Genomic DNA, 12991 nt, shown 5'->3' on the forward strand with positions numbered 1-12991 from the left:
TCTGCTTTCTTTGCATTTAATTTGCTGTTCTTTTTCTTGCTTTTTGAAATGGACTAGTAAGTGTTTTGCTGAGACATTGGCTTTCCTTACTGCATTATGCTCCTGTCAGTTATCAAAGATAATATTAAACTCCCAAAGCAGTACTTTTCTATAAACTTCTCATTTTTCATCTTCAAATAAAATATGTGTAATTGATGTTTTGAAAGATGAGCCATCTTCATTGTTATAGTATATTTTCCAAGTAGAAATAAAATATTTTAGTTTTACCAGCTATGAAGAATGAATAAAGTAACTGACAGTAGACAAATAAAGCAAATGTTTAAACATCTTTAGCCTGACTCCCACATATTTATACATAAGAATGTTTATAATTCTCTTAAGATTCTATATGAATAGTGAAATTATAATCTTGAGCCAGCTTAATTATAATGACAGTTTCAGAGACTCAGAATGATATAGTCATTGAGATGTTCAGAACTTTTTGTGGTTACTTTTTCTTTTTAGGAAGCTGCTGTAAAGGAAGATGAAGAAGAAGTTTCTGACAAAGGCAGTGACTCTGAGGAAGAAGAAACCAATAGAGACTCTCAAAGTGAAAAAGATGATGGTAGTGACAGAGACTCTGATAGAGAGCAAGATGAAAAACAAAACAAAGATGATGAAGCAGTAAGACTTATAGGTTTAAATAACTGGAATTATACTTCTGATGAGAGTTTTGGTTTTTGTTGTTGTTTTTCATTTGCTTGCTTTCCTTTTTTTTTGCTTGTCTTAATACCAGTATATTTTACAATCTTATATTACTTAGCAAGAATATTTTTCAGAGATGGTGGCCGTAATTATAAAGAAAAAGTATTTCTAACAAGAATTGGAAATCCTAATTTTCTTAAATTGCTAGATAGAATAGGATCCAGGTCTGAGATGAAGTCAGTTTGGTCTCTTAAGGCAATTTTCAGTATTGGAGATGACTCTGGAAATATGAATAAGGGAATATGGGTTATGAAATAGGTTGCAATGTAGGAGGACCTCAGAAGTCCCAGGAAATTTTTAGGGTAAAGAAACATTACTGTGGGCTCTAATGTCAAGAGGTTGGTTAAGCGAAAAGCTAACATCTACAGAATGCCACCTTGTTTCAAGAGGTATATATAAGACATTAAGGAAAGGAGGCATCTCTAAGGTATTAAGGATGAGGATATAGAGAATAGAAAATAATCTCATGGCATGGCATTAAGTTGTACATGATTTATGAGAGGGCTATAGAAAAGAATATTTGGTAGACGAATAATTTGGTCCTTAGAGGCTCACTGAAAATAAACTAAACTTATCAGCCATTTCCTTTATGTTTGCGGTGTTCTTCTTGTCTGGGCCATTGATCTAAAAGTAACTTTTACGGTTTAGTAGTCTAAAAGAGATTCCCTGAATAGCCTCTGAAGTAAAAGCACAGGACAAAAAAAAAGGAAAAGGTGAAGGGCAAAGAATAAGAATGTAAGTAAATAATGTATTTGCCCTTGGGAATAGTGGGCAAAAGATAAGAATGACTGTTTTTAACAGCTGCTAGCCCTTGAGTGTTTTTTCATTTTGGGAATTAAGTTGATTGCTAGGAAATTAAAACCTATCAAAGAAATTATTTCCCTACCCTTGCTTTGAGGAAGAGTTGACTTATTTCTTTCCAAATATGTTAAGGTTAGTAGAGGTGACTCTTAGGGTTTTGATTAACTAGTTTCTTCACGTGACCCAAAATACATTGATTCATTTGAGAAATAATTACATGAATAATTACTCATCATCTGTCCCATTGCAAGCACTGTGTTAGATGATAGGAATGCAAAGCCAAACGTGGAATAGTTTCTGCCCTTGAATGATAGCAGCCTTGTAAATAAGCATTATAAGCACATTTTGTGCAGGGTGCAGGGTGGCACAAAGGAAGGAGTGATCAACTCAGCCCTGGGGTAGAGGATGATTTGTGGGACTCAGGAACTCATACTTTAGACTTTAGCTACTCTTGAAAGAATAATGAGTAGGAATTTGCCAGATAGAGGAAAAAGAAGACAAAAATCCAGACAGGGTTTAAGAGGAGTGAAATAGCTGGTGAGGTCAGAGAAGTCAAGGTAGTTTGTAATAACTAGAATAAAAAGTGCAAGGAGGAGAGCAGTGACAGGAGACTGGAGAGACAGGCCCAGGTCAGATCATGCTTGGCTGTGTAGTTCATGCTAGAGGGGTTAGATTTCATTTATGAAAAGGGGCATTGTACGTTTTGAGCAGGGAAATGATCAGATTTGTGGAACTGAACTTAGTAGTAATTAGTATTGTCAGGAATAATATGTGAAAGAAGATAGACACCCCTCAAAATGATCATAAACATGCTTGATTTCAAATATTTAATTTTCACTTTACTAGGAGTGGCAAGAATTACAACAAAGTATACAGCGAAAGGAGAGAGCCCTACTGGAAACCAAATCAAAGATAACACATCCTGTTTATAGTCTTTACTTTCCAGAGGTGAGTTATTCACAGCCTAGTGTTTTCTCATTCTATTCAGGTATTTCTCAGTTACCTTTTATCTTTCTGTAGTGTCTATTGACTCAAATGTGCTGAATGTGGTCTATTCTTGACAGGCCACATCTTTGAAACATGTATTTAAATATAAATCAGTTTTAGTGAGTATGTTGTTTAAAAGGAGAGTTGTTAACTTCTTAAGTACTTCTATGTTTTCCTGGGCTTCTATCTTTTCTGTGCCCAGATTACTGAGTGTTGTGCTTAATGATGATTTCTCATTAGCAGTTCAGGCAGTCTTAATCAGACAAATGCATATTTTACCTATGAATACTTGGGAATACATGTCTTTTGTGAATCTCTCACTTCCATCATGCTTTAAGTAGAATGAAAAATGTTCTTAAATCTTCCCCATAGGTTTTCTCTGAGGGTCTTATACTGGCCACCTGGAGCCACTTGACTTGCATTCATAATTGCCCTGGTCCATGGGACTAAGCAAGGCCATGGCTGAGGGACCAGCTAAGTTCAGTAAGAGCCGAGCGTGGCTAAGCCCCACGCTCCAGACAGATTATTGCAATGCTGTTTGTTCTCTTGTGCTTGTTTACTTTGTGGTTATGGCCTGCTCAACTTTTGATCTCTTTGATAGGCTATGTTGTTTGTCTTTCAAATGAACTTGAAATCCACTTGACATTTTGCTTTTGCAGATGATTCTGTCTGTGGCTAGAGGTCAGGGATTGGTTGCGTTAGTTCAGGGAACCTGTTCCACAGACTGCCTCACAGCTTTGCCACAGAACCTTTTGCTCACCCCTCATGTTTGGCAGGTGATTTCATGTATAAATCTGCTTTCTGCTCTGAATGTCAGTTCTTAGTTGCTGGGAGCTGCTGAAGGCAAATTCCTAAGTAATTTGGCTCTCCTAATAGTAAATGAGTGGCTCTGCACAGACTTTTTGTTTTGACTTGGAGAGAAATCAGCCCAGAATTCCATCTTACTGTGCATGCTGATCTTCTGGCATGTCCTGAGCCGTAGCCCATCTGTTAGGGGCATTTTGCCCATTGCAATGTAGTCTGCCAACACCAAGGCTCCTGAAATCAAGCGAATAAATTCCACTCATTGATTGGTTTTAAAAGTACCATGGGATGCTGTAATCTGCATAATTTGTACCCTTATAACAGACAGCTTCATTTTAGACCATGCTTACTAAATAGGCAAAACATTCATTCACTCCCTTTGAACATTTTAGCAGTGAAAATGGCTTTTAAAATTTCATCTGCAGGGTAAATATCTCAAAGTGCCATTTATCAGATAAAATTTATTCGGGATTTTCCCAACATCTTCCTGTCTACTTCCCATGTACCTACCTAACTATACAGTACCCACTTAAATTACTTGAAGTTTTTTGTTAATAATTGACTTACATGTTATTGAAACATTTAATATATTTAATACATTAAGAACGGTTGGGAATCTTACACAACAGAAAAACAATTTTGTTTAAAGTGCAAATAACTCAATGCAAAATATCTTTTCCACTAGGCAGAGGTGCAGTGCCGTAGATTGATACTCACTATCTTCTTAATAAATAATATTCTTGAATGAATCTCATTTTAATCAAATAGTGTGCAACAGGGGAGGGAAAGGCATTCTCTGAGTGGAGAGATGAAGAAGAAATGCATATTCTTGAACATATCCCTGTGCTGCTTATATTACATGCATGTTCTGGTAATGGTATTTCTGATGATGAAATGTCAGACTACTTAAATAATAGAGATGTTTACCTCATTTCATTAATAATCATAACTTTAAAAATTATCATTGAAATATAGTTGACATAACAACATTATGTTAGTTTCAGGTGTACCATGTAGTGATTTGACATTTGTATACTTTATGAAATGATCACCATGATAAGTCTAGTAATGAACTGTACCCATACAAAGTTATTACAGTTTTATTGACCATTTTCCTTATGCTGTGTATTATATCCCTGTGGCTTATTTATTTTAAAACTGGAGGTTTGTACCTGTTAATGTCTTTCACTTACTCCTCCCACCCCCACCCCTCTGGCAACTACCTGTTTATTCTCTGTATCTGTGAGTCTGTTTCACTTTGTTTCATTTTTTAGCTAACATAGATAAGTGATCTCATATGGTATTTGGCTTTCTCTGACTTCATTTAGCATGATATCCTCTGTGTCCATCCATGTTGTTTCAAATGGCATTATTCATTCTTTTTTATGACTGAGTAATATTCCATTATATAAATGTATCACATCTTCTTTATCTACTTATCCATCAATGGACACTTCAGTTACTTACATAACTTGACTATTGTAAATAATTCTGCAGTGAATTGATGTACATGTATTTTTTCAAATTAGTGTCTGTTTTCTTTGGACAAATGGTGAGAAGTGAAATTGCTGAATCATATGGTTGTATTTTTAATTTTTTGAGGAACCTTTATACTGTTTTCTGTAGTGGTTGCATCAACATAACTGTAATTTTATTGCATGCAGTGTCCTAGGCATTCTAACAGATATTTTAATTATATTATCTCAGTTTATCTTCACAACACAGCTTGAGGTAGGCAGTTATCATTTACAGAGGGAAAAAAGTGAGGTTTAGAGAAGTGAAATAATCAAGTCTAGGTGGCTTTAAAACAAGCATTGGTAAACTTCAGCCTGCAGACAGATCTGCCTCCTTGCCTGTTTTTGTAAAATAAGTAGTATTGTAAATGAAGTTTTATTGGAACACAGTCACACTCATTCTTTTTGCAATACAGTAGCAAAGTTGAAGACTTGTAACAAACTCTCTGGCCTGCAAAGCCCAGGTATCTGTATAGTTGGCTCTCTGTAACTGTGGGTTCTGCATCTGCGAATATGGAGGGCCAGCAGTACCACGACATTTTATATAAGGGACTTGAGCATCCACAAATTTTGGTATCCTGGAGGTGGGGGGTGTCTTTTTAATAGTTTTTTGTCTCCTGTCATTGCTTCCTGCCTTCATTGTGCTTTCTGGTGGAAGTTTCTTACCCAGCTCTTTTTCTATTCCTAATCTTTTGTGAAGTTCAACTAAAAATACTGAGCATATTAAAATCATGCACAGTGGGGAAGGTATAGCTCAGTGATAGAGTACAAACCTAGCATGCACGAGGTCCTGGGTTCAATCCCCAGTGCTTCCATTAAAATAAGTAAGTAAATAAACCTAATTAACCCCCCCAAAACAAACAAAAACAAAAAACTACCACAAACAAACAAAATAAGTAAAACATTTTTTAAAAATCTTGAGCAATGAAAGGTATAAATAGACTCTTAGAATCTGAAATGTTCTCTTATGAGTAATGTGTTTTGATGTATTGATTTCTGATTTTGTTGCCCAAGTCCCTTTCACTCCTACTTTCTGGCTTTTGCTTATTACTAGGTAAAATTACTATGATTTATTTGCTAGATGATATTTTAATAGTTTATACTGTTTTCTTTTTTAGCATGTCTGTGATTTAAGGTTAATCGTGGGTTTTCAATATAGAGGCTCATCAGTAGGGTTCAAAGAGCCATTTGAAACCCCAGAATTACATACAAAATTCTTTTGGAGAATGGATCTACAAATGGTTAAGAACAATTTATTCATTCAGTAAATATTTATCGACATCTGTTTTTTACCAGACACTGTGTCTCTACTGGGGATACAGCAATGAACAAAACAAGGACAGTACAGTGGGCCTTCTGCATTTGTGGGTTTTGCACCCATGAATTTGACCAACTGTGGATTGAAAATGTTAGGGGGAAAAGTTTCAGAAAGTTCCAAAGGAAAAACGAATTTATGCAGCACTGGCAACTATTACAAGTAACCTAGAGATGATATTAAGTATACAGGAGATGTGCATAGGTTATAAGCAAATACAACACCATTTTATATAAGGGACTTGAGCATCCATGAATTTTGGTGTCCACATCACAGGGTGTGGGGGGGTGTCTGGAGCTAATCCCCCTCAGGTGCCTCAGGGGATAATTGTACCCCTAAAACTAGACAAGGCAAAACTGTATTTCTCTAATTCTTTTTCTTTTTTTTTAATTGAAGTACAGTCATTTACAATGTGTTAATTTCTGGTGTACAACACAACATCCCAGTCAGTGCATATACATATATATACTTGTTCTTTCTGATCATTTATACTCTTCTCTTTTCTTCTGTGCAGGAAAAACAAGAATGGTGGTGGCTCTATATCGCAGATAGGAAGGAACAGACATTAATATCTATGCCATATCACGTGTGTACACTAAAAGATACGGAAGAGGTAATTATCCAACAGCATTACTTTAGTGTTTACAAATGGACAGCATCTCATCATCATGCTGCTACTTCATAAAATCTTTTTAGAAATCAGTTAATCACATTTGGCTTACTGCATTTTATTTAAGACACAACTTTTTCCTGATGTCTTTTGAGGGGAGTTCATTGGAAGTTTATAAAGTACTGAATTGTTAAAGGTAGACAACTTGATCAGTTTTTTAAAACCTTGTTCTCAACTTATTTGGGGGGGAATTTTCACTGTTACTAAGAACATATGCATTTCCTTCTCTCCAGAATTTAATTGTGTTTTTACAGATATTTATGATATTTATCCTCATTGGATTAGTGCTCAGATATACTCCTTTTGTCTTAAAAAAAATGTAAAAACTGGTGATTTGGTTTTTGGGGTTTTTGGGGGGTGGAATTTTTTATTACTTGCATTTGTCCACTGTCAGTGACATCACTAACATAGCATTGTGATGAACATACTTTACCCTTGGGTTTTACTGTTTTTCTTCTTGATTTTTTATGTCACTTTTCTAGAAATAAGGTTCTGTCTACCTGGACTTGGTGGACAAGAGCAAGACTTGTGAATTTCAAGATAGTTCTATGATGTTGATTTTTAATTCAAAAAGCTTTTTCCTCCCTTTCTAACCAAGTAATAAATGTATGAAGTAGTTTATTATTTGACACTTAGAGTTAGTGCCAACTTAAGGGTATTTCTTTGACAGTAATTTTAAACATTTTTTTCAATTTAAATTTTGCTTATTTTTAAATAGATACTACATTCACCTAGTTAATATTTCAGAAGATACACAAAAGTGCACACATTGAAATATTTTGCATTCTTATCTCTCAGTCACCCATTCCCCTTCCTGGAGACCATCAGTGTCACATTTTTATGTATTTTTCATGTGATATTGGATGTAAATCAGGCAAATACATAGGTGTATTTTCCCCAGTTTTGTGCAAAAATAAGCATACACCATGTTCTGCACCTTACCTTTTTCTCTCAGTGATGTAACTTGGAATTTGCACCATGTTAATACAGAAAAGCTTCCTCGTTTGTTTTTATACCTGCATGATATTCTTTTGTATGGAAGATCATTTATTCAGCACTCAGCCATTTCATGGACTGACAGGTTGATTCATGTCTTTTGCGGCAGTGAATAATGTCATATATCATTTTGCACATGTGCAAACATATCTATAGAATAAATTCAGAGAAGTAGAATTAATGAATCAGAGGTCTGCAAATTTGTAATTTTGATAGATACTGCTAGATATTTATTTCTCTATAGGGAGAATGAAGGTTTAAGTATGCCCATTGCCTCTCAGTGTGTGAGACATTTTGAATGTCATTGCTAATCAGAAAGGTAAAAAATGATGTCTCAGAGTAATTTTTTCCTCCTCTGATCTTTTATTTTTAAAAGCTTCAAACCTATAAAAGTGTGGCAAGCACACTATCATGAGCCCCCATAGACCCTTCATCTACATTGACCAGTTGTTAACGTTTTGCCATATATATTTTATAGCTCTGTGTGTATACACAAAAAAATGTCTTTCCATCCCTTACCCTCCTGAGGTACTTGCAGACATGACAGTATACCCCCTAAATACTTGAACGTGTGTCTTCTTAGAACAGCAATCTATTCCTACATAAGCACAGCATATTTATTCTTCTATTTGGGAAATTTAACATTGATATGGTGTTACCACCTAACATGTGGTCTATATTCAGATTTCCTTGAATAGTCCACTAATGTTTGTTAAATTTTTCGTTTTGTTTTTAAATTCAGTGTCCAGTCAAGGATCATGAATTATGTTTGGATGTCATTCCTCTTTAGTGCAGAACATTTCCCTGGCCTTTTCCACTTTTTCATGCTGTTGACATTTTTAAAGAGTCTGGGCTAGGTATTTTGTAAAATGTCCCTTAATTTTAGTTTGTCTCATTGTTTATTGTATTCATCTTTAATATTTTGTCTCATTGTTTATTGTATTCATCTTTAATATTTTGGGCAAACATCAGGGGCACATTTATATCAGTTTGTCCAACTTTGGTGATATGTTATGATTCATCATTTAGTTAAGGCTTTTCTATATTGTGAAAAGTATTTCTTCCTCTAATCTGTGGGGTGATATTTGGACACTATGTGGCTATTCTGCTCTCCAGCAGTCTCTTGCCCACTCATTTTAGCATACATTGATTATTCTTGCCTGATGCTGATTGTATTCAGTGTAGTTTTAATTTTGTATTTCCCTGAAGAGTGAAACTAAACATCTTTCACTGTGTTTGAATTATATTTCTTTGTGTGTCTATTTGTGACCATTGCCCATTTTTGTTGGGTTATTGGTCTTTTAAATTGGTTTGGGGACTTTTTTTTTAATATTATGAAATTAGCCTTTTGTGATGTGTGTTGCAAACATTTTCCCCCAGTTTGTTTTACCATTGTTGTTTTTACCAAAGCAAAAATAGAAATGTTTGTTTATTTGTTTATCCATTGATTTATTTGGGGGTAATGGGTAGTATGATTTAGTAATTTTTTTCTGTATGATTTCTCAATTTGGTGTTACAGTTAGAAAGGCCAAACTTTGATATTAATTTTAAAAAAATTTTTCCCATGATGTTTTCTAGCTTGTTTGTTTTAATGGCATATTTTAATATGTAATCTTGCCTACAAAATCTGGATTTTGGAAGTTGGAGGCGGATTACCAGAACATCTAAATGTCAAAAGCTTATTCTTCCTTTGTCCAAGTGGACTAGAAACTTCTAAGAGTTTATAACTCTTTGTATTTGAAGAGAGTTCAAAATAATCATCATTTATTATTATATGATAGGAAATAAAATATCTTTTTGACCTTTTAAAGCATTGGGCATCTGTAAAGGAAAAATGTATTTCTCCTGTTTGTCCCTCCTTTACTCTAACACTACTGCCACAGTCACAACACTCTTACACCAGTTTGTGGGTTTTCCCCACAGCAAGCAATTCTTTGTGATGCCAGCTGAGTGTCAGGCGTTTAACACAGTGCTGTCACTGTCTACCTGGCTATCTACCTCAGCTTAAGGGTTCCCCAAGACTGCCATGCCCCTGCTCTTCACCTTTAGATGCCAGTCACAGATCCCAAGTTGTCACCTATACTTCTGATCAGATTAGTATAAATTGTGGGTCCCGTGATCCTCTCCTTGGGTTCAATAATTTGCTAGAATGGCTCACAGAACCCAGGGAAACATATTTACCAGTTTATTATAAAAATAATATGATAAAAAATAAAAAAACATGATTAAAGGAAACAAATGAACATCCAGATGGAAGAGATACATAGGGCAGGATATGTGGGAAGGGGCATGGAGCTCCCAAGGTTTCTGAGTATACTCCTCTCCCAGCACCCCACATGTTCACCAACTCAGAAGTTCACTGAACCCCTTACTTTGGGGATTTTTATGGAGGTTTTATCATAAGACATAACTGATCATTAACTCAGTTTCTAACTCCTCTTCAGAGAATGGAGGTTGGGACTAAAAGTTCCAAACTTCTGATCACAGCCTGGTCTTTCCAGTGACCGGTCCTCGTGTAGCAGCGCATCAGGAAGCACACTTCGTTAGAAGAGAACACATTCCTGTCATCCAGGAAATTCCAAGGGATTTACGAGCTTAGTTTCAGGAACTAGAGTCAAAGACCAAATATTAGAACAAAAGATGCTCCTTGTGTTCTTTTCATTTAGGAAATTACAGGGTTTTGAGGAGCTCTGTGCCCAGATCTGAGGGTAGAGACCAATGTGTATATTTTCTGTTATCTCACAGCATTTGTCTTAGAAATAAGAAAATGTGGCAAGAACTATTTCTTGTATGGTGAAGTCTATTTTATTTCCACATTTCACTTATTTTACTTTTATACCCTACTTCATTTCTTCAGGTTGTCAAGGTGTGATGGTCAACATAGAACTTGATTGCTTTAAATATACTTCTCACATTGTGGAGATAGAAATTAACCCCATCAATTCTGCCAATTTGGTTTCCTTTTTGTGTAGTATGTATAATGTATGACGTAAATGTCACATATATATATATATGTTTTTGTTAGAACCTTTGTAATTTCTTTTTAGGATATCCTGTGTCACCTGAGTAAACTCTCACTATTAAATACTCTGGTCTAAGAGTTTCAGGAGTGAGCTGTTGTTTCTTCCACTCTTCAAAATACAGATTTTTAGTGCTGATTTTATCTTCTAGGTAGAACTGAAGTTTCCTGCACCAGGCAAACCTGGAAATTATCAGTATACAGTATTTCTAAGGTCAGACTCCTATATGGGTTTGGATCAGATTAAACCACTGAAGGTAAGAGTAATGACTATTCAGTAAATATGGTCGTCTATTTGAATGAGTGCTTAGTATACTAGGGAAGCATTTCTGGTTTTGAAATGTAGAGTAGTAGAGGGAAAAAGAGGTCATCTCATACTTTTTATATAATACACTTGACAGACTACTCTTTCAGTAATAAACTTAAATTGTGTTAAGGAAGTAGAACGATTTAGAACATTGAGTATAAATTACTTAAGTGATACATTTTAGTGTGCTGTAATATGCTGTAATTTTATAGGGCCTCACCAAATGGGTTCTGTTTTCTTTAGAAAGGTACATGTGTTTTCCCACGGATTCTATTGGGGTGTTCATTAATTTCTGAAAATAATTTATTTTTTATCATTTTAGCGTATATACTTTGTGTGAGTATCGTTTAAAGGACAGTCCTATCAGTGTTTACCTTTTCACTTGAGGTTTTTATAGAAGGCATTCTGTTGTGTTAGGAGATGACGCTGAAGAAGTATTGTTGCACTGTGTACTGGAGACCCGAGTGAAGGGAGCCGGTGAAGGCCTGCCTCTTGTTTCCCAAGAGGGTACCATATTTCTTTCCATGGGTGTACATTGGTACTTCATGAGTCTGGAGTCTGCAAAATTCTTCCTTGGAAGTCACATTTGAGTTTTTCTTCCCTCAGCAGAAGCCTTACTAAGATTTTACTCAGTGTTCTTGCTCAAGAATCACAATTATTCATCTTTCATGACACAGAATAAATAGTATAGCTTCTGTAAAATCAAAATATCAGACTATGTTAGAAATTTAACTACATTTATGTTTGAAGATTTACCTTTTTATTTCTGGGATGAATCTCTATTCCAAATGTGTTAAATTTAGAGTTTAAAAACATAAAACCTATTTCTTTGTAATTGCTGTGGTCAAAGAAAACTTTTTCTTTACCAGATATTTCTTCCATTATTCCTCCCCAAATTTCTAATGTCTACATTTAATTCTTTTTATAGTTGGAAGTTCATGAGGCTAAACCTGTGCCAGAAAATCACCCACAGTGGGATACAGCAATAGAGGGGGATGAAGACCAGGAGGACAGCGAGGGCTTTGAAGATAGCTTTGAGGAAGAAGAAGAAGAAGAGGAAGATGATGACTAAGCAGTACTACAAATGGACCACAATATTTGCACATATTTGCAAATTTTTGCTGTTTTGGAAGTGTGTAATAAACCAGAAACAGTACCGAACTGATTTTGAGGGAGGTGTTAGTTCTTTACTAGAAATGGGTGCATAATATAACTAGGCAGTGGTGGTGCCTTGGTACACTTTGGAAAATGGCTAAGGCTTGTTAAAGCCTTTAAAGTATGGGATGGTGCATTTATTTCATCTGCAAATGATAATAAACCCTTTGTTATAACTGTCCAGAAGTGTGGGCTGTATTATCTGATCAATTTATGGTCCCAGTAAAAGTAAAGGTACATGAAAAACAATCTATAAATGAGCGACTTTTCTTTGTTTAGCTTTAGTTTTAGCAAACATTAAAATATGATAAACACCACAAAATATGTTTTAAGTAATATCTGTTCAAGTTTTAATCTCTTAATAAGCTCTGTTATTCATTTACTGACATTTTGCAGTGATATAAGACTATAACAGCTCCATTCATTGCTTTAAACATTTTATTTTTGCCTATCTTGGTCATAATTTGGCGTTCTGTCACATTCCACATAATACAGAGGGCTACATTTTTGGATTTCTTTTTCTTAATTGCCCAGAGTTATCAGATAGATTATAAAAATGGCTTTTAATGGCTTAAAACATTTTTAAGCCTCTATTTTAGCAGATCAGTGCAGGATCTAATTCTTTTTATAAGCTATAAATCTAAAAATGATTGTGGGACCATATGTTCTCTTATGTTGG

General features: G+C 35.1%; 1 protein-coding gene across 1 annotated transcript in view; it reads left to right on the top strand.

Moving 5' to 3' along the window:
• SEC63 (SEC63 homolog, protein translocation regulator) overlaps positions 1-12322 on the top strand; it is a 57219-nt gene extending 44897 nt beyond the window's left edge. The window contains exons 17-21 of the mRNA XM_074368547.1: positions 505-663; positions 2392-2493; positions 6680-6778; positions 11003-11107; positions 12086-12322. Of these exons, the coding sequence (XP_074224648.1) occupies positions 505-663; positions 2392-2493; positions 6680-6778; positions 11003-11107; positions 12086-12229 (609 nt within the window). The 3' untranslated portion in view covers positions 12230-12322. The remainder of the gene's footprint in view (positions 1-504; positions 664-2391; positions 2494-6679; positions 6779-11002; positions 11108-12085) is intronic.
• Positions 12323-12991: the final 669 nt, after the last annotated feature.

The sequence above is a fragment of the Camelus bactrianus genome, chromosome 8 (assembly GCF_048773025.1).
Source record: "Camelus bactrianus isolate YW-2024 breed Bactrian camel chromosome 8, ASM4877302v1, whole genome shotgun sequence".
In the NCBI taxonomy this organism is placed as follows: Eukaryota; Metazoa; Chordata; class Mammalia; order Artiodactyla; family Camelidae; genus Camelus; species Camelus bactrianus.